We start from the raw sequence: 22,118 nt of genomic DNA, 5'->3' as shown, positions 1-22,118 counted from the left end.
TGACCACAAGTGCGCTGGGCACCGAGGAGCTGAGGGAGAGAGTTGCCTACCTGCGTTAGGTTCCTGGGCCCCAGGGCACATGTGATCATGTCAGGAATGTTTGTCACGACTTGGGGGGTGCCATTATCATCTTCTCGGTGGAGGATGGCAAAGCCCCCAGGTGTCCTGCAGTGCCCGGGACAGCCCCCCCCCCCCCCCCCCGCAACTGCCCTGCCCCAAAGAATGGTCCAACCCAGATGTCCATGTGTGGAGGCTGAGAACCCCAGTGTGGGAGGGAGGGAGGCATGGATGGAACTGCTGTTCAGAGTGGAGGTGGTGGGGAAGGGGCGGGGGGCTCTGAGGGCAGAATTCTGGCTGTGCTACCTGGTAAGTGGTGGTGCCCCATGGCTATGCTGATGGCAGGGGTTTTACAGGGCTCAGGTTGAGTTCTGCTGTGAGCTGGCTGTGAGGATGGTCAGGCCCGGGACTGGAGAGCCAAGTCTGGACCGGTAAGCTGGGGTCGTGCTTGTGAGTGACCCCTGCGGGGACAGCATCTGGAGCTGCAGTGCCGGGTCCCAGGAGAGAGTGATGACAGGGACCCGCAGCAGTCACTGAGCCCTGAGCCCCCGTGGTGGGAGCAGCAAGAGAGAGCACCCTGTCCTGGTCGGCTCAGGCGCCGTGACAGCCACCGCAGGTCTTTGTCCTCTCCTGATCCCGGAGGCCAGAGTCTAAGATCAAGGTGCGGCTGGGGCTGGATTCACGCGGGGTCTCTCTCCTCGGCTTGTCGATGACCAGCTTCTTCCTGTGTTTCTACATGGTCACCCCCCTGTGTGTGTCTGTGTTCCGATCTCTTCTCTTTCACCACACCAGTCAGAGAATTAAGATCCCACATCTATGAGTCATTTACCTTAATTACTTCTGTAGAGACCTCACCTCCAAACAGTCACTTTCTGAGATATTGGGGGTCATGACTTCACATATGAATTTGGGGGGACATGGCACAGTCTGTAGCAGAGCCTCAGAGGGAGGGAAGGTTGACCCCAAGAGGAGGCATTGCTTCGGGGGACGCTGCTCTCAGAACTGCCAAGGGTTCATGACTGATGACCCCTCAGCCTATCTCCCAGGTCTGATGCTCAGCTCTGCTGGGCTGATAGGGGAAGAATTTCCCGTGTTTCATCCCCAGGGTGGTGGTGACCATCCCATTAGCTATACGCCAAATTGTCTTGCGGCCAAGCTCTGGACACCCCACTTGCAGACTCGGGTGACATTGTGCCCAGGATGGTGGGCTTCATGGCGCGGCCCCTGGAGGGGATGCAGGGTGAACCAGAAGTGGAGTGACTGCAGGTGTGTGGGCACCTATGTCCATGTGTGACCGTATGTATGCACACATGTAGTCCAGGCTCGTGTGGCCTGCAGGGGGAGCACCTCTCGTGGGTTGGATGAGTCCAGAGTCCCTGCAGGATAGCTTACGAGGTGAGATGGAAGTGCCCCGGGGAGGCTGTCTACTTGAGCCCCCAACCCAGACCCGCTCAGTGCTCTTTGTATGTAGTGAGTTCCCTGTCAGCGTTTGTATTTAAGCTGAGGCTGGAAAAAGCCATGGATGGTGGTGGTTACAGCACAGATGTCCATCAGGCAGGATGTCCCCTGGCACTGTCTGGCCAGCTGGTGGCTGGGCCCTCCTCACTCTGTACGCAGGCCCCAACATAAGATGGGACCAGGCAGCTGAAAAGTGGGATTGAGTCCTGTAGGCGGGTGTCCGGTCCCCCAAGCATCTTGCTGACATCTCTGAAACATCCATCCCCTCATTGGCAATGTGGGAGGACTGGAGTTGCGTCTCTCGGAGGGTGTGGACGGAGTAAATGGGAACTGGGGGACTGTTCGGGCAAGCGCTCGGCTCCTATTTGTCTGGTATCTTTCCCAGCACTTGGGGGCACCATTCCCCGGTCCTGCGGGACTCATGCCAGGCCCCTCCCCACCTCGACTGGGGATGAGTGTGTTGGGATGTCAGCAGCAGAGCCTCTGTCCTCCTCATGTCCTCCTGACAGGGACACGGGAACTTGCAGTCATAGAGACAGAATGGTGACCGACATTGTAGGATTTGCACAGATGACTTCATGGACTTCCGGCTATGCCAGCTTGTTTTCCAGTTAGCACTTTCTTTCTCTCCCTCATGGGCACTGTGGTATTAGATGGACCAAGGAGGAGCCCCTGACCACTCCCTGCTCCCCAGATCCCCTCTCCACAGGAGCCCTATTCTCGTGGAGGCCACTGTGTGGTCCCTCAGCCACCTGCAAAGGCGCCATTTCATCTCAGCCTCACTTACACTCAGGTACAAAAGACTGAGGATGGTCATGTGGTTGCAGCTGGGCGTGGAGATGGCTGCCTCTGGACTTCCGTGCTCCCTGGTCCCATTAGGTGGGCTGAGTCTACTTTCGCTGTGAGAGGAGGACCCTGCTTTTCCCTCCGACCTGAAATCTGCCCATCACAGACTCCGGAGGACCCTCAGGGTCGTCTGCCCTCCCCCCACCCTGGTCGGCTTCAGGGGCTTCTCCGCTGGCGGCTGATGAATGGTCGCCCTTCGTTTGTATGATGCTCCTGTTCCAACACTGCTGCACCCACGAGATTCTGAACCTCCGCAGGTTCCTCTGCAATTTCACCTCCTTCACACCGCTCACTGCGAGCTCTTCAACTAGCGTCTTTGTCTTCCTCATGGTTTATCTTGATATTCAGGAGCCCACCATGGTCAGCCACACTGAGCCCCTCTGAGCAGAGGCTGCAGCTTTCCCTAAGGGATGGTCCCACGGGCCCTAGGGCTTGGGGTTGGCCTGGAGACCACTGGAGAGAACTAGAGGGTTGCAGCCTAAGCTGGTCCTTGCGCTCCTCCAGCCGTCCACCCGTTTTGTCGCTGGACACAGAGATACTCTGCCTTCACCGCCCGTGGCCTGAGCCCAGCCTCCTCTTCAGTCCTAGGCAGCAGTGTAGCTGGGCCCTTTCTTGAGAGCTCTCCCAGTGTCTTGTCATTGTCACCCTCTCCCGCACAAAGTGGGCACATGCACACCTCGGGAGATGGTGTGCAGGGGCGGTGGGGTGACCTGCCCCAGGCCATACACCTGGTGAGCTGGTGACGGAGCTGGACTTCTAGGCCGCGTCTGCCTAACCCCCAAGCTTTCCCTCAGCCTTTTCACTCTTCCTTCCTCGTGTCCCACCCTCGCCACCTCCACCACTGTCGTCCTTTTCCTGTCTCTGCAAGGCCCACGGCAGCTCTGCTTCTGTGACTCTGAGAGGCAGAGACGCCTCCACCATTCGCCCCTGTCCTTCCTGATTGGCTTACAAAGTACCAGGCACCTGTACTGGACTTCGTAAATGCGACATAACGATGGCAACAAAGCTGAAATAGATATTTCCCATGAGGACAGAGGGACTTCACTGGGTATTGTGGAAGCTGACATCATTTATCCTTCTGAGTCCACTCTCCGGGGACAAGATCAGCATTAAGGAGCCATCTATCGCCAGGAGCAGCGTCGGCTACTCGGAATGTTCTCCACGGGGAACCTGTGTGTTCCCCAGTGCCAGAGAGGTGATGGGACGGTTCTCCAGACCTGAAACCCTGGAGGAATGCATCCTTCCCAGAACCGGCTTCCCTCTGGGCTGAATATTTACCTCCTTCAGCGTCAGCTGCTTTCAGTTGTATTTTTAAGAGTCTTCTTTCCAGAGAAAAACACAGCTACTATTTTTGTGCTTTTCTTTCTTCTGCAAGATGAGAGTAACAGCCGTTCTTCTCGGAGGGTTACCGTGCGAACGGCATGAGACAGTTCGTGTTGAGCACTGAGCCCAGAGCCCCACGTGGAGCTGGTGCTCCGTCTGTGTGCGTGATGGTTCTGGCGCCCGCCCCGCCCTTTCTGTCCTCGATCAGCTCTGTTCAGAGCAGTTTTCCATAAATACGCATCTGTGCCGTGGTCCTTATCTCTTCACATGATTGCATAAGAATTTTCTTGTGAGCATCTTCCTAGCCTGGCAGGCCTGACACGTGGTGCCTGGGACCCCTGTGCTGAAGAGTCAGCTGGCCTACAGCATTCCTTCCCCCCCACCCCATCTTGTGGCGTGTTAGTCACTCAGTCGTGTCCTACTCTTTGTGACTCCATGGACTGTAGCCCGCCAGGCTGCTCTGTCCATGGGATTCTCCAGGCAAGAATACTGGAGTGGGTTGCCGTCTCCAGGAGATCTCCCCAACCCCCAGGGGTCAAACCTGAGTCTCCTGCATTGCAGGCAGATTCTTTACCGTTTGAGCCACCTGGGAAGTATCATCCTATGTCTCTTGTTGAAAATGGATAGAATTAAAACGTAGAATTAAACTGAGCCCTACGGAGGAGCAGGGTTTCCCACGTGGCTCAGTGGTAAAGAATCCTTCTGCCAATGCAGGAGATGCAGGAGACACAAAAGTTGCAGGTTCGATCCCCCTAGTCGGGCAGAGTTCCCAGAGAAGGAAATTGTAACCTGCTCCAGAAATCTTGCCTGTAAAATCCCATGGAGAGAGGAGACTGGCGGGCTACATACAGTCCATGGGGTCGCAAAGAGTCTGACACGACTGAGCACATGGGTGAAAAGCAGGCAGTGTTCCCCAGCTCTCAACCCTGGATGCCTGGGGAGCATTCCAAAATGTTATGATGCTGGGCTCCCTCCCCAAAGATCCTGATTGGTGAGTCTACTGTGGTGGGACTGGAGCTCAGAGTTTTGTAACCATCCTTTCTCCCAATCGGATGGTTCTCACGTGAAACCGAGGCTCAGAACCACTGCCAGGGGTTTGGAGAATCGACTTTGCCTTTCTGGGGAGTTCTAGTCTTTGTTCTGAGTTGGCTTTGGTGATGATGAAGGTTTACCAGACATCAGATTCACCTCCAACTCCTATTCAGGTTTGCCTTTGCCCTGAGAGAGATGGAGAAGACAGGCTTGACCAGGGGATGGACCAGCTCCTGACAAGTGCCCATCTCAGACCTTTGCTTCCTTCCTGAAGAGGAAGCATGGGAGGATGGCCCTGGGTACCTGGCAAGATGGGCTGGCAGATCTGGGGAGGCTGCTCAGCTGCTGGTCACATCCTGGGTGCTGCCCAGACAGGGCACTGACCCTACGCTGGGGGGACGGTAGCGGAGCCGAGGGGACTGACTAGGCTGGGGGGCACTTGGTGGGGCCACCTTTCTCGCATGGCCTACTTGCTTTCTGGGTGCATGACGGCTGCAGGAGGGCAGTGGGGGCCTGGCCGCAGCAGCAGGGGCTGTAACATGAGACACGCAGAGACCCTGCTTCCCACTCCCAGGGAGAGAGCGTCCCGCCCACAGGGCTCCCCACCCACCGCTTGTCACCGCTTCACTCCTCCGGAATGCTTGCGGGCACGTTGCCCAGGCAACCAGAATGCCAGCGCGTTGCTATCCTTCAGTCTCCTCTGAGCACCTGCGAAGCCTGTCGAGCAACAGCCCCCGTGCCTCAGAGTTCTGTACACGCCCTGCTCTGGAGCACCCAGGGAAGGAGGATGGGTTCCTGGGTGCCATCCTCAGCCATGGTGGGGAGTGGTGGGACCACGTCTGGGGGCCGAGCCTGAAGTACTCACCATGGAGTCCCTGACACACCATGGTGCGGGCACCCATGTTCACCCCATTTGATAGGTGGGGAAACTGAGGCTCAGAGAGGTTCCACTCATTGCCCGTGCTCACACAGCTAGGAGGTTGGAAGTCAGGTCACCAGCCCTGAGCCCCTGTGTCAGCACCACACCAGGCCACTTCTAGAACTCCAGGGCTTTGTGATGGGGGCCTGTCCTGTGCACGTGGAATGTCCTGCAGCCTCCCTAGCCTCTGCCCACTAGATGCCAGTAGCAGAGCCTCCCTCCCCAGCTCCTGGTGCCCAGGAACATCTCCAGACCTTGCAGAACATCCTGTGGGGGCGTGACTCCCCTGGGGAGACACTGACGGCATGAATGCACTGAGTTATCTGAAAGGCGTCACTCACACGAGGGCTTGTTATCTTTTGCGAGAGTTCGTGAAATGATTCCCTGGAAGCCGCAGGGCCCTGATGGCTGGATAAGGTTTGGGGTAGGGATGTGGAGTCCTACCTGCCCAGGCTCGGCACCCACCCAGGCACCTCCCTATGGGTGGAGCCTCTGTGCAGATGGTCCAGGGAGTAGAGTTGCCACGGTTACAGCTTATCATGGGTTTGTTCTTGCTCTACTGCTTCTAGTGTGTCCCCGGTCCCAGAGGTCTAGGGCTGTTGGGACCTAGTTTCTGAGCACAGAGATCATGAGTCCCTGAGTCCTGGACTCACAGTGACCCCAGGCAGGCCCCTTCATTCCTGGGTCTCCTGTTGCCCACACCTGGGTAATGATGGTTTGGGATGAGGGCACCTACACACAGATGCTGCAGGACAAAGGGGTCTATCAGGAGACTGATCTTAATGTGCTTCACTCACTGTGAGGCACCAGGAGTGCGAGGGTGCCAAGTGGAGGGTGCTGAAGGGCCCGCAGACCCAGGACTGATCCCACTCTCCAGGGAAGGAGAGTAGCCAGAGATATCCTGTTGCCTGTTGTGTTGGAGGTTTATTTCCAGGGCTGCTCCCTCTCGACATGTGTGTGCCCGGCATCCACGGGGGCCATGGAGTACGAAAGCTTAGGCACCGTGAGCACCTTTCCTGAAGGGAAGGGAAGGGAAGTGAAGTGAAGTCGCTCAGTCGTGCCCAACTCTGCGACCCCATGGACAGTAGCCTGTACCAAGCTCCTCCATCCATGGGATTTTCTAGGCAAGAGTACTGGAGTGGGTTGCCGTTTCCTTGGGAGGCTTTAATCCCCTGAGTCCTGGGGCTGAGCACGGAGCAGCTCCAACAGGACATCATGGTGATATCGGGCTGGGAGCACTGTTTGAATGAATCAAGGCTGCATTTGTTTCATTAGGAAAACTGAACCTGTGACACTTTCCAGAAGAAAGTGTGTGTTCCCTTCTGGAGCCGGTATGGAGGGATGGAAGTTGAGGCACCTGTGTCCATGAGCAGGGAGGGTGGGTCTCTGCTCTAGAAAAATAGTCAGAAGCTGCTGCACTCTATTGTTGCTGTTGGGGATCCAGGGTACACAGGGTGGAAGGGGGCCCCTCGAGTGCATCTGGGCACCAGAGGGTCCCGTATGGAGGGGGAAGATGGACATACCCTGGTGCTGGAAGTCCTTGTCCCACTTTCTCCAGGGCAGAGAACTTGGGGCAACACTGAATCAGGTGACACAGCTTTTCCTGCCCTAGGTACCAAGCTCTCCCGCCTCAGCTAGAACCGATGCTGCTGCTTCCTCATGGGATGTGTGTTCCACCAGGAGGAGAGGGTGCTGAGTCCACCTGGAGTTTCACTTTGCCCAAAGGGCAGCGTTAAGCGTGACTATCCTCTCCCCTCTCTCCCAGCCTTGCGATCTGGGACATGACCTCAGAAGACTCACTGCCACCTCCATCCACCCCGGACCCAAAGCCTGCGCTCCATGGTCTCTGGTCTTTTTCGAAGAACAGAATTCTGCCATCAGTTTCTAGGAGAGGGCAGCTCTGAATATCCTGAGAGAGAATCTCATGACTTGTTCCTCCCAAGCCTCCCTCCAGCTCCCTGAGGGGGAGATCCCATGGCTGGGCACCCCAGTGCCTTCCTGCCAGCCCACACCCCCAAAGCACGTGGAAGGTAGGTTTGAAAGGAAGAGAAAATCCTGCCTGTCACCACTGTCCTCTCTGTTTGGGACAATGACTTGCTCAGATTTGTCCCTTTCCACAGAGTATTAATAAGCAGAGACATCACTTTGCTGACAAAACTCTGTATAGTCAAAGCTATCGTTTTTCCTATAGTCATGTATGGATGTTAGAGTTGGACCATAAAGAAGGCTGAGTGCTGAAGAATTGATGCTTTCAAATTGTGATGTCGGAGAAGACCCTTGAGAGTCCCTTGGACTGCAAGGAGATCAAACCTGTCAATCCTCAAGGAAATCAATCCTGAATATTCATTGGAAGGACTGATGCTGATGCTGAAGCTGAAGCTCTAAAACTTTGGCCACCTGATGTGAAGAGCTGACTCATTGGAAAAGACCCTGATGCTGGGAAATATTGAAATATTTGGAATAACATGGAAATAATGAAGGCAGGAAGAGAAGGGGGCGACAGAGGACGAGATGGTTGGATGGCATCACTGACTCAATGGGTGTGAGTTTGAGCAAACTCCAAGAGATCGTGAAGGACAGGGAAGCCTGGCGTGCTGCAGTCCAAGAGATTGCAAAGAGTTGGACATGACTTAGCAACTGAACAACAACATGGCTTGGCTGCTGGATGGATGAGATTTGAAGAATTAAAAACAAAGTGGGTTTTCTCCCTCGAGTGTTTGCTGTGCTTGGCCTCCTGCTTCCTGAGATGAGCATGTGGAAAGGGGACAGTCATTACTTTTCAGTGGGGACTCCTGGCTGACAGGACATCACAGGGGGCTGAGGTCATCAGCAGTGGTGGGTTGTGCTGACAGCAGGTGCCCCCAATATCATGTGATGAGGAGGCTGCTGCAGTTCTGTGTTTCCTCCTAAGAACCCATCAGGCTAGTCTAACCTTGAGAGAAGCACCAGACAAATCCCAGTAGAGGACCATCCTACAAACTACCCAACCCATCCTGCTCAAAACTTTCAAGGTCGTCCAGAGAAAGCGAGTCCGAGCATCCATCACAGTCTAGAGGAGCTTGAGGAAACATGATGACTGATGTCACATGGGGGCCTGAGCGGGATCCTGAAAGAGAAAACTGGGGAAACCCTAAGACAGTGTGGAACTTGGTTCCTGGTCATGGGCCCGTGTGTTCTCCTAGTTTTGATGGATTCATGTTGGTGATGTAGGATGTTCTCATAGAGGACTCTGAAGGACTACACAGGAGTTCTCTGTGCCCTTGTGCAATTTTCTGTGAATCTAAAACTGCTCTGAAAGCTACCATTTGCGGCCCCTTGGACAGCAGCCTGCACCAAGCTCCTCCGTCCATGGGATTTTCAAGGCAAGAGTACTGGAGTGGGTTGCCATTTCCTTCTCCAGGGAATCTTCCCAACCCAGGGACTGAACCCAGGTCTCTCGCATTGTAGACAGACAGTTTACCATCTAAGCCATGAGGAAAGTCCAAAAGCTACCATATGACCCTGCAATCCCATTCCTGGGTGTATACCAGAGGAAAACATGATCCAAAAGGATACACGCACACCAGTGTTCATTGCAGCACTGTTTACGATGGCCAAGACACGGGAGCAACCTAACCGTCCATCGACAGGAATGGATAAAGACGATGTGGTCCATATACACAATGGAATGCTGCTCAGCCATGAAAAGAAGGAAATAATGCCGCTTGCAGCAACATGGATGGACCTGGAGAGTGTCATTGTGAGTGAAGTAAGTCAGAGAAGGAGAAATACATGACTTCCCTTTTATGTGGAATCTGAAATGATGCAGATGAACTTGTTTACAAAATAGAAACAGAGTCGGAGACTTGGAGAAGGAACTTATGGTTCAGGGAGGGGGATGGACGGGGGGGGAATGGGGAGGGGTAATTAGGGAATTTGGGATGGACATGTGCACACTGCTATGTTTAAAATGTGTAGTCAACAAGGACCTACTGTATAGAACAGGAAACTCTGCTATGTGTTATGTTGCAGCCTGGATGGAAGGGGAGTTTTGGGGAGAATGGATACATGTATATGTATGGCTAAGTCCATTTGCTGTTCACCTGAAGCTATCACAATGTTGTTAATTGGCTATTCTTGAATACAAAATAAAGGTTTTTTAAATTTAAAAAAGATAAAACTGCTCTAGAAAGCTTATTTAAACAAACAAACCAATAAGTGGCGTGGGATGGAGAGGCATCTGCATGCAGGGTCATGCTGAAAGTGGGGCAGGTAGACTGAACAGGGGTCCCAGGTGAAGAGATGCTCGAGTCTGCAGGGGATTGGGAGTGTCCACTTAGGAACATGGACTCCCCCAGAGCCAGCTCTGTGCTGGAGGAAGCTCATCTGTGTCTGTCGCACATGCATCTTTGGAGTCATTTCAGGTTGTACCCTGTCAATTATTGATCACAGACGCACGGTTCTTCTTAGAAGGTGTGGAGTCCTCCATGCCACTGCTCCAAACGTGTCCAGGGCCTGTGAAGCAGATGCAACAAGCCCACATTCAGGCCAACCTCAAACAGAATTATTCCTACCGTGACTTGTCCCTCAAGCCAGCTGATGACAAGCCCAAGAGCAGACATGGAAGGTGGGGGTCTCCCTCAGTCATCTGGTGCTGAGATTGCACACAGGGTGCTGGTCACTGGCAGGGCTGGGACAGGCTGGCCACCTACCTGACACCTCTAGGGTCTTGTCTCATCCTGGAGATTGTGGTATGGCCTCTGAGCCATGCAGACTCAGGGCTCCTGCATGAACTTCTGGTCCAGGCCCGATGCTCAAGCAAGTGGAAGCCAGCTGCTTGCAGGAGGCACCCTTGCAGACGCCTCGCTCGAGAAAAGTGCGCCCTTAAACAGGAGAGACGTCTTTGTCTCCCTTAATTGACAGTGATTTTCTTCAGTGAAGAAAATACACAGAAGATATCGAATTGAATCTCAATTTGCTGAATCTTATTAAACCATTCTTGGGGAAAAAAAGATCTCAATAAAAATTTAAAAGGGAGAGAAGCAAAAAGCCTGCAAACTAGAAAGTAAAGTGAGATGGAGCCGTAGTTCCAGATTTTGCAGCAGTCAAGTGGAGGTGACTGGGGCGTTTGTTCTTCATTTGAAAGTCTGGGCTGGGATGCTGCCGTGGGGGAGCCGTCTGCCATGGAGTGTAGATGGGCAGCTGGACATTCAGGCAAGGATCATGAGGACGAACCTGAAGTCTCAGCCGCAAGTTTATTGCCAAGGCCGCCTCGGACCCCAGCATCCTTTCTTTCCTCCTGCCTGCCATGACTGGGAGCAGGACTGGGCCTCAGTGCAGTGCCCCCCCAGGCCTGTCTTCTCTACCCTGGCACACACCACCTCTTCAGATCCAGTCTGCTGCTGCTGCTGCTGCTAAGTCACTTCAGTCGTGTCTGACTCTGTGCGACCCCATAGATGGCAGCCCACCCTTACATACCCTAAAATCCACTCCTTTAAAGTGCAGATGTTAGTAGTTTTGATATATTCACAAGTTTGTACAACTGTTGCCACTATAATTCTGGAACATTCTTATCACCCCTAAAAGAAATCCTGTAATCATTAGAGTTTAGATAGTAACTCCCAACCTCCCTGCCCCCAACTCCTGGCAACCACCAGTCTACTTTCTGTCCCTGTGGATTGATTGATTCTGGGCATTTCATGTAAATAGAATCGTGCAACATGCAGCCTTTTGTAACTTCTTTGTGATGTCTTCAAGGTCCATCCATGTGGTAACGTGTATCAGCACTTACTTCCTTTAAAAAAAAAATTGATTGGAGTGTAGTTGCTGTACAGTGATGTTCCCAGGTAGCTCAGCTGGTAAATATTGTGTTATTTTCTACTTACAGCAAAGCAGATCAGCAGTGTGTTCACATATGTCCCCTCTTTTTTGGATTCCCTTCCCATTTAGATCACCATAGAGCACTGAACGGAGAAGGCAATGGCACCCCACTCCAGTACTCTTCCCTGGAAAATCCATGGGGTCCATGGGGTCGCTAGGAGTCAGACACGACTGAGCGACTTCACTTTCACTTTTCTTTTTCATGCATTGGAGAAGGAAATGGCAACCCACTCCAGTGTTCTTGCCTGGAGAATCCCAGGGACGATGGAGCCTGGTGGGCTGCCGTCTATGGGGTCGCACAGAGTCGGACACGACTGAAGCGGCTTAGCAGCAGCAGCAGCAGCAGAGCACTGAAGAGAGTTCCTTGTGCCACACGGTCAGTTCTCCTTAGTTATCTGTTTTATTCATAGAATCAGTAGTGTGTATATGTCAGTCCCAAATCTCCCAGTTCATCCCGCCCCATACTTCTTTCCATGTTATGGACTGTAGGGCTGGGCCACCTTTCTTTATCCACTCATCAGCTGATGGACACTGAGGCTGTCTCCCCTTTCCTCTGTTAGAAATAATACTACTGTGAACATTCAGGTACACATTTTTGCTCCCAAGAGTGGAATTTCTGGGTCCAGTGGTAACTCTCAGTCTTTGAGGAACTTCCAAACTGTTTAATGGCTGCCCCATTTCACATTCTCACCAATGATGCATGAGACTTCCTGTCTACCCTGCATCCCCGCCAACACTTGGAATGGTCTGTCTTTTTGCTCGCAGCCATCCGTGTGAGGGTGAAGTGGTGGTATTTTCTAAGGGGTCTGTGGAGGCCCCAGAGTTTAGGGGGAGCTAGCCGCACCTCTGCCTGCACTGTGACCTGACCTTGGTGTGTCACCTGCCGGCCCTGATGGTTAGTGGCATCCTCAGCAGTGTTAGCAGCAGTCTCAGGTGCTCCCAGCCCCCACAGATGTGTGGGGTCCTCTTGAGAATAGGCTGATGGCACCGTGGATGCCTTCCTGAGTGAGAGGATATGTGAGTGGTGCTCCAAGAACCCCTTCATCATAAACTGGGTGTGGTGTTGGGGGCTTCCCAGTCCTGTGCTGAGCAGTGTCACAGCAGAGTGTTCCTGGGGTCCTGACTGGTTTCAGGACCAGCTGAGGGACGAGGACAGAGGTGGCCTGCTGCCCCTCACGTGGTCCTTGCAGACCTGGCTGAATCCCCTCATGCCAAGGTGCGTCTTCAGCCCAGCGTGTCCCCACACCAGTCCAGGAAGGTCCAGATTTCACGTAGAGGCAGCAGGCCTGCTGATAGAGCAGGGGCTGGAGCCTTTGACCCTTGTAAAGAGATGGGTGATGATGGGTCCCCTGTAAAGAGGCCGCAGGATCAGCCGCTGACCTCCTTGTTTGAGGGGCTTGCTCTGTCCCCACCCTGAGCCCTGCATTTCCTGGCTGCTGGGGGTTGGGGGGTAGGGTGGGTGGAGTCTCTCTCCTGACCTGTTCACCTGGCCTCCTGTTTTCCCTGTGAACAAGTCCACCAGTTCAAAAAGAAAGAGACTGGACTGGAAGAGGAAAAATACATCCAGCTCTCCCTGCCATTGTGATGGCCTGGCTTTTCTACATAACAGCTGGGTGGCATGGAAAAGAGGGTTTCCATGGTAACCAATTACAGCTCATGATTGGTGGAAAATGGCAGAAATATCCTGCGTGTGAAGTTATGCCGGGCAGGCAGGCACAGGCTCAGGGGCTGCTGTTTTAATTTCCTGGGGTGATACTTCTCCAGGTAGAGGTGGCAAGTGGGTTTGTATATAGCTGCTCTTCATTCAGCCTGGTGAGGCCCGATGTGACTGTGGTACCTGGGGGTGCCTGGACAGGCCTGGGTATGCAGGTACCTGGGGAGGCCCGAGGGTTCCTGGTCATACCTGGAGGGGCCTATTGGTGACTGGTGGGGTACTGTGAGACCTGGTGAGGTGGTGGTACTTGGTGGTACCTGGTGAAGCCTAAGGTTACAAGACAAGGCCTAGTGGTACCTGGTGGCACCTACTGAGGCCTGGTGGTACCTAACAGGACCTGATTGTACCTGGTGTAGCCTGGTGAGACCTGCTGAGACCTGGGGGCTCCCGGTAGTACCTGGTGGAGTCTCGGGGTGCCTGATGGGATCTGGTGAGGCCTAGTGACACCTGGTAAGGTGGTGGCACTTGGTGGTGCCCAGTGAAGACAGGTTACAAGATGAGGCATGGGGGTTCCTGGTAAAGCCTGGTGAAACCCAGTGATACCTTATAAGGCCTGGGGGTGTCTGTGAGGCTGAGGGTGCTCAGCACTGCCTTGTGGATGCCTGGGGGTGGCCAGTGGCATCCTCCAAGCTGAGATCACACCTGCTGGAAGCAGTGTCTCACTTCCCTGGGGGCTGGACTTCGCTGGGGGCTTCTAAACCTCAAGGGTCCACAGAGCAGCTGCCTTCGGTGTGTGCCTGGGGGACCCCTCACTGACCTGAATCTCTGTGTGAAGCTGGCCTGGTCCCTGCACTGCCCTGGGCTGGCCATGCACAGAAATTGCACACCGGCAGCCTCTTGATGCGGAAACATTAGCATAATGAGCAGTTCCTAATTTCTGCAGCCAAGCACTTTCTTGTTCTGATTAAAAAACCAAGGCCTTATTATTCTGGAATCTGTCCTTTTTGGCAATTAGCACTCATTAATACAAGTTTGTTTATTTCAACACACGGATGTCCAGGGGCACAGCACCTTCCTGGGTGCTGGCGAGCATAGGTCAGCCCCAGGCACATGGACAGCCTCATACTCACTCAGGGGCTGAATTAGTCACTTTTAAAGTCATATCACAGCCTGGCTAAGAAATGCTGTCGAACTCCGCTTCCACAGGCCTGGTTCCGAGCAGCGTTTGGGTTGGCAGCTCAGCTCACTGAACACACACACCCACCCCTGCCCATCACCATCCCTAAATTCTGGCTTTGTGTCAATTTTCAGATTTGACGTTGGTGCTGAGCTCTGATTTTGAAGGGCACCTGTCCCCGGCCCTCAGTTACCTAACTAAGCAGGTGGGAGGACCCGGGGGCCGGGTTCCCCTGCCCTGTGTGTGGCTGCATCCTGACCTGGCTCCATCCTGCCCAGGCCCAGCGCATGCTCAGCCCTGTGCCCTGGCTGAGGGGTGTGCCCTCTCCAGCCTCCCCACGCTGACGCAGGGTTTGCAGTGCACCTGCATGGGAGGTCAGTGTCAGCAGAGCAAGCACTTGGTGGAGTTGGTGCCTTGATGAACTTTCCACTTCCGGGCAGCACATCTTCTGAGCGAGATCCAGTTCAGTTCAGTTCAGTTCAGTCCAGTCGCTCAGTTCTGTCCGACTCTTTTCAACCCCATGAATTGCAGCACGCCAGGCCTCCCTGTCCATCACCAACTCCTGGAGTTTGCTCAAACTCATATCCATCGAATCGGTGATGCCATCCAGCCATCTCATCCTCTGTCGTCCCCTTCTCCTCCTGCCCCCAATCCCTCCCAGCATCAGAGTCTTTTCCAATGAGTCAACTCTTCGCATGAGTGAGATCCAGAGGTGGCCGCAAGTCAGCAGCTTTCCCTGTGCACACATCACGGCATTTGAGGCCACAAGCCTGCTTTCAAATAGACGTCTCCGACTGAAATAGGAGGTGGAGGGGGTGGGGGTGGCAGGGCCCAGGGCCCAGCCGGAGCAGCAGGTGTGGGACTCTGTGCCCCATGGGAAGCCCCACTGTCTGAAACCCCCATCCATCCAGACCTCAGGACTGGCAGCTGTGGGCTCAGCATCACTCACCCTGGAGTGGGGACTTCTGTGACCCAGAGCGATGTGCCGGGCCTTGGGCGCGGTGTGTGGACACATTCCTGGCTCTGCTGTCCCCTCCCTGGTTTCCTCTTGGTACCTCTGTTTTATTCTGGGTCAAACCAAAGTGGGATGGAAGACCCCTGAGGTCATCATTTCTCTGGGGGCTTTGGGGACTCAGTGTCCCTCCTGTAAGCGGATTCTTTGACACCAGCTTGTCATCAGCTGGCCATATATGGGAGAGCTCCTGGGAGGAGAAGTGGGTCCTGACAAGTGAGGCTGGGCCTGTCCTTCAGCGATGCTAGCAGAGCGGACATGAGTTGGCCTTTGAAGGGGACTAATGAAGGGTTTCATTCCTCTTTGGAAGCTGGGATTAGTGCTCGTTACTAGGAGAGTGTTTCCTCGACCTGGAGTGGGGGTGGAGAGAGCCCCCCGGGTGGAGGCCCCCACTGACCCTCCTCTCTCTTTCCCATGCAGTTCCATGTTCATCCGCTGGCCCGGCTGCTCCCTAGGAAGCCATGCTTGGATCCTTATAGCCATGTTTCAGCTCGCCCTGGATCTGCCCGCGTGTGAGTCCCTGGGCCCGGGCCCCGAGTTCCGGCTACTGCCTCGGCCACCCCACCGGCCACCTCGCTTGTGGAGTTTTAAGAGTGGACAGCCCGCCCGGATCCCCGCTCCTGTGTGGAGCCCCCGGCCGCCTCGCGTGGAACGCGGACACAGTCACGGACAGATGCCGAGTCCCCGGGCCCGACGGGCACACAGACCCAGGGATCAGGAGGCCACTCTTGGGCCCAAAGCGGGGCTGGCCAAGCCCCCAGCTGCTGCCAAATCCAGCCCTTCCCTGAGCTCTTCCCCCACCTCCCCCTCCTCTGCAGGGGCCAGCGGGGCCCCCACGGACCAGCAGGCCCTCCTGCGGCGGGGCAAGAGGCACCTACAGGGGCCCGCTTTCCACAGCTTTGACTTCCGGGGCAGCAGGCCCACCACGGAGACGGAGTTCATTGCCTGGGGGCCCACGGGGGAGGAGGAGGCCCTGGAATCCAACACATTCCCGGGCTTTTACGGCCCCACCACGGTCTCCATCTTCCAAACGCGGAAGACAACTGTGGCCACCGCCACCACCACCGCCACAGCCACCACGGCCACTTCCGTGACACTGCAGACTCAAGGGGTCACTGAGCCCCTGGACCCCAGGAGTAGGATCCCAGTTGGGGTAAGCACAACGGAGCCTTCCACCAGTCCCAGCAGAGACAGTGGCCAAGACAGCCAGCCCCCGCGGGTTCTGGGGGAGACCTCAGGTACGCCCACCTCTTCTCTGGTTGGATTTGCGTTGTGGGGTGCTTTGGGAGGATGTGGCTAACAAGTAATGCTGGGATTGTCTGTTTTCTAGCAGGAGCACCTAAAGCCATAGTACCTGAGGGCGAGATGGGGAACTTTGTGTCCATGAACTTGCACGTGTCCACGTCCTGGCAAAAAAGGGTTATGCTCTACGAGGAGTGGCCAGGCTCTTCTAGTAGATTAAGCAAGAAGGGAGAGGGTCTCTCCCTAGTAGTGACCTAGAGGTGGGCATGTACCCGCCCTGACTTTGTAGGGGATTGTGAACCCCACCAGACATTGAGCAGCATCTTCTCAAATGCCAGAACTTAATCTCCTGAACCAGCCTGGGAATCAGGTGTGAGCACATCTGCTGATGGAGATAGGGTGTGTGGCATCTTCAGAAACCTTCCAGGGTGCAGCCCTCTGGAGGGGCAACTACCAGACCCACCCAGAGTTAGGAATTACCTTAAACAGCAGGAGAGACGGAGGCCAGGTTATCAGGAGGAATTCCCTTCAGTGTTAGCTGAGGCATTGCACACTGACTCAGGCTCTGGGGTATCTTGTCCCTGAAGTCAGGTTGAGAGGTGTTTGGAGGATGGAGATCAGACAGGTGGCTTTGGTTCTTCTGCCTGTGTCATTCTAGGTGCGTGCACACAATTAGCATTTCCTGGTTTTGAAACATCTACTGCATCGTCATTTTTTCTTTCTCAACTCCTCCAATTGCTTCAAAGGGAGTCGCCCTTGGAAATCTCCCAGACCAAAGCACTTCCCTTCTCTAGTAGCCTCTTGTATATACATGGCTTCAGGCCAGCAAAGGGGCAGCCCAGAATCCTGGACCCATTTGTTCCCACCCACTGCTAGCATCCTTGGCTTCTGTGAACAGGCCATGGCCCCAGACCCCATCACTACTTTCAGGTTTAATTTGGAACTGTCCATGCACATTCTTGACCAGTAGCAGTATTTGCTAACTTGTAATACAGGATACAAATTCCAGGGCATAAGCAGGAAGGTGATGGGGGCACTGTTCAGTCTCTCCCACCCCTGGCTTGCCTCTCTACTTCCTTGGGGTTTGGAGCTGATACGGGTCCTCTTCAGAACCCAGAGGACAGAGAGAATTGCTCCTCAGGATCCCTGTGCAACCCGATTACCATGCTGTCCCTTGCACTCCGTGTTTGCATTAGATTTTGCAAACTGGCCGGCAGGCAGGCTATGGTCATTAGTTGGAAAGGAGTGGGTGGCTTTTGTTCCATGACCTACTTCCTCCCTTCACCTGGACAAGAGAGCTGCAGTTTTTATTCCGAGCAGTTCTTCCCTAGAGAGCGACATATCTATGGACGCAAAGCCAAGCTCCATCTCAGTGCTGGGGCCCATGGGTCAGGATGGAGGGATGGAGGCCGTGAGCTTGGGAGCATCATGGGTGAGGGTCTGCAGGACTGTGCTTCAATCATCTCTCCTATAGCCTCCTTCTGGAATCCACAGACACACAGAGCCTGCCATTCATTTCTGTGCCAGGCACCCAAGCGGCCGTTTACAAAGCATTAGTTTTTACCTCAATAAACTCCCAAGCCATCATCATAATAGAATCTAGTGGTGCGTTCATTTATTGTCATCTCCCTGCCTACGTCACTTACTATATAGACATGGATGAGAAAACGAGTTCCCATTTCTTCCAAATTACATTTGTTATTACTAAAGTTAAATGCCCGGGACACCATTATAAGGCTTAGCAAATTAATTCACAGTACATTGGATATTGCTAATCCAACTCGACAGATGCTTATCTTGGAAAAGATTTATGATTCTTCATAATATAATCTGGTGCTAGATTAATTTGTTTAGCACAACAAATTTAAATGGGGGAAAATATGTGTGTTTGCTTTTAATGCAGAGAAATGCTCATTCTGGGAAGTGATGCTGGATGCTGAGGAGGGGCACCCCACCATCCTCAGCTTCGAATTCAAGGCAAGAAAAGAGAAAATGCAGAGATGATTCCCCTAACTGGGCTCCTCCATGCTCAACTGGTCCTGCAAAAGTGACCCAAGCCCCAGAGCATCAGGAGCCCAAGCAGGGGTCCTGAGAATCCCCCTAGTGGTCAGATACATACCTAAGCCCCCTCTCCCCCACCAGCTGTTTCGAGTATGACCACTACTCACACTTCTTGGCCAGCAAGGGTGGCTTTGGGGATCCCAGAGCAGTGGTCTGCGGGCCTGTGTGAGCTGCAGTGAGCAGTACCTGCTTCTAAGCTGCAGATCGGCTGAACATAGCTGGATGATTCTGGGAAAGTTCCCTTCCCTCTTCACTGTATTTTCTTCATCAGCATAATTAGAGCTTCAAAATATCTCTCCTAAAAGGTTGCTGTGAGGCCTCCGTAAATCAACCCTGAGTACAAAATGCAGTGCCTGGCAACCAAGAATCTTCCATTTTCACCAGTTGTTTTTATACCCAGCAGGAGTGACTCCAAGGAGAGAGTTACAGATGTCGAGGGCAAACAGGCCCAGGCTTGCCCACTCACTGCACCCCAAGTCTGGAATTAAGGCTTTAAGAAGAAATACAAAGAATTTGCTAAGTCAATTCTGTTGTCCAAAGAAGTGTCTCTGGAATCAGACTTAGGGAGTTATGTTTTTAATAACCTTATTTATTTATTTTTGGCTGTGCTGGGTCTTTGTTACTGTGAGGGCTTTCTCTGTTTGCAGAGAATGGAGCTGGTCTGCATTGCGATGCATGGGCTTCTCATTGTAGTGGCTTCTCTTGTTGTGGAGCACAGACTCTAGAGCAAAGGCTGGGGATGGACTTAGTTGCTCTGAGGTATGTGGGGTCTTCTTGAGACTGAACCTGTGTCTCCTTCATTGGCAGGTGGATTTCTTACCACCAAGCCACTAGGGAAGCCCTGAGGAGTTGTTTTATTTTTCTTTCTGTAGATAAATGTTTAGAAAGGCAATGTTATGTTTTCTTCTCTTTCTATAGCACAAACATTGTTGGGCATAGAAAGGGCAGGTGGCTGGTGATTTGAAGCCCTGTGAAATCTGTCAGAAGGTAACATTTTATAGAAACACTACTGGAATTGTCCAAGGGCCATAAAGTGGTTGGGAGATCTCTCCTACTTTTACTGTGATGGTTAAGAGTGATGCAGCCTGATGCCAGTTCCTGGCTTCATTTGTATTAGTTGTTTGGACCAGGACAACTTGCCTCTCCTCTTTGTGCATCAGTGGGAATTACAGAATAAACCATCTCATAATGTTGTAGAAATTAAGTGAGACAGTATGTGCCAGGTGCTCAGTGCCTGTCACGGGGCTTCCCTGGTGGCTCCGCAGTTAAGGATCTGCCTGCGATGCAGGAGAAGCAGGAGACTCGGGTTCCATCCCTGGGTTGGGAAGATCCCCTGGAGGAGGGAGTGGCCACCCACTCCAGTATTCTGGCCTGGAGAATCCCATGGACAGAAGAACCTGGCAGGCTACAGTCCAAATAGTTGCAAAGAGTCAGACACAGCTGAAGGAGCTGCACATGCATGCACAATGCCTGTCACAGAACAGCTCCTTAGGATGTGTTTGCTGCTGTTAATGTGATAATGATGATGGTGGTAGTGACGATGGTGGTGATGATGATAGAGACAGTAATGATGATAATGGTGCTGGTGATAGATGGTGATGATGGGGATGATGGTGATGGTGGTGGTGGTGATAGTGATGATGGTGGTGATGGTGGTGATGGGGTGATGGTGGTGGTAGTGACGATGGTGGTGTGATGATAGAGGTGAGGATGATGGTGAGGATGGTGGTGGTGGTGATAGTGATGATGGTGATGATGGGGATGATGGTGATGGTGGTGGCGATAGTGATGATGGTGGTGTGATGATAGAGACAGTAATGATAATGATGGTGCTGGTGATAGATGGTGATGATGGGGATGGTGATGGTGGTGGTGGCGATAGTGATGATGGTGGTGATGGTGATGATGGGGATGATGGTGATGGTGGTGGTGGTGATAGTGATGATGGTGGTGATGGTGGTGATGGGGTGATGGCAGTGGTGGTGGTGGTGATAGTGATGATGGTGGTGATGGTGATGATGGGGATGATGGTGGTGATAGTGACGATGGTGGTGTGATGATAGAGACAGTAATGATAATGATGGTGCTGGTGATAGATGGTGATGATGGGGATGATGGTGATGGTGGTGGCGATAGTGATGATGGTGACGATGGTGGTGTGATGATAGAGACAGTAATGATAATGATGGTGCTGGTGATAGATGGTGTTGATGGGGATGGTGATGGTGGTGGTGGTGATAGTGATGATGGTGGTGATGGTGGTGATGGGGTGATGGTGGTGGTGGTGGTGGTGATAGTGATGATGGTGGTGATGGTGGTGATGGGGTGATGGCAGTGGTGGTGACAATGGTGGTGTGATGATAGAGACAGTAATGATAATGATGGTGCTGGTGATAGATGGTGATGATGGGGATGATGGTGGTGGTGGTGATAGTGATGATGGTGGTGATGGTGGTGATGGGGTGATGGTGGTGATAGTGATGATGGTGGTGTGATGATAGAGGTGGGGATGATGGTGAGGATGATGGTGGTGGTGGTGATAGTGATGATGGTGGTGATGGGGTGATGGTGGTGGTAGTGATGATGGTGGTGATGATGATGCTACTGGGATGTGATGGTGATGCTGATGATAGGGATGATGTAGATGATGGTAATCATGATGATGGAGATGGTGATGCTGGTGGTACTGGTGGTGATGGTAATGACAATGATGGTTATTATTCTTGAATGATCACTGGCTTTCTGCTCCACTTGCTCTTCTCATGGTGAGTTCATTTGATGAGGTCATTAGATGAGGTCCCCATGTTCTCATCCCTGACCTTGGTGCTTCGAGCAAAGATGTAGATGATGCTTACCTGGAGCTGCTTGGGATGGAAAATCACCTGGCTCAGGTTCACAGAGGCACTGAGCTCCAGCCTCACATGGTGCTGGGAGAGGCTGCGTGTCAGACGGTCAGCAGTTCACCCGAGGCTGGAGGGGAGGGCTCCCCACAGCAAAGCACCTTCCTCCCGTGACAGCCCTCTTGCTGGTCATGTTCCGAGTGTAGAATCCCAGAGTCCCCCTGGGGGAAAAATGGAAAATCGTTTCCCAGGCCTTAGTCTTAACCCTGGGAAAGGGAGCCGTGGGGAATTGAAGCCAGCTGGTTTCAGTCCCTGCCTTGCCTGCTATGGTATCTCCTGGGCACTGGCTACAGTTGTTGTTGTTGTTTCAGTTGCTCAGTCATGTCCGGCTCTTTGTGACCCTGGCTTGCAGCACGCCAGGCTTCCCTGTCCTTCAGCATCTCCTGGAGTTTGTTCAAATTCATGGCTACAGTTAGTACTCAGTGAAGATTTCCCAGCCCTGCCAGTCCTTGACCCAGCCTGCCGGCCCCTGGCCCCCTGCCTGCACAGATACAGCTGACACTTTCCCTACCGGCCCACACTCACAGCTCTGGGAAGGGGCACTGCCCAGGAGGCCAGGGTGCCCATCGTCATTCAAG

The 22,118-nt window shown here is 53.4% G+C and overlaps 1 protein-coding gene across 1 annotated transcript in view; it reads left to right on the top strand.

Annotated features, from left to right (window-relative positions):
• Positions 1-10,101: 10,101 nt before the first annotated feature.
• The window catches only part of AJAP1 (adherens junctions associated protein 1), a 65,757-nt gene continuing 53,740 nt past the window's right edge, over positions 10,102-22,118 (top strand). Inside the window, exons 1-3 of the mRNA XM_068985745.1 lie at positions 10,102-10,241; positions 12,573-12,710; positions 15,758-16,575. Coding sequence (XP_068841846.1) covers positions 10,102-10,241; positions 12,573-12,710; positions 15,758-16,575 — 1,096 coding nt within the window. The remainder of the gene's footprint in view (positions 10,242-12,572; positions 12,711-15,757; positions 16,576-22,118) is intronic.

The sequence above is a fragment of the Capricornis sumatraensis genome, chromosome 14 (assembly GCF_032405125.1).
Source record: "Capricornis sumatraensis isolate serow.1 chromosome 14, serow.2, whole genome shotgun sequence".
Lineage (NCBI taxonomy): Eukaryota > Metazoa > Chordata > Mammalia > Artiodactyla > Bovidae > Capricornis > Capricornis sumatraensis.
Note: the sequence above shows the minus strand (reverse complement) of the source record. Positions and strands in the feature narration are given on the sequence as shown.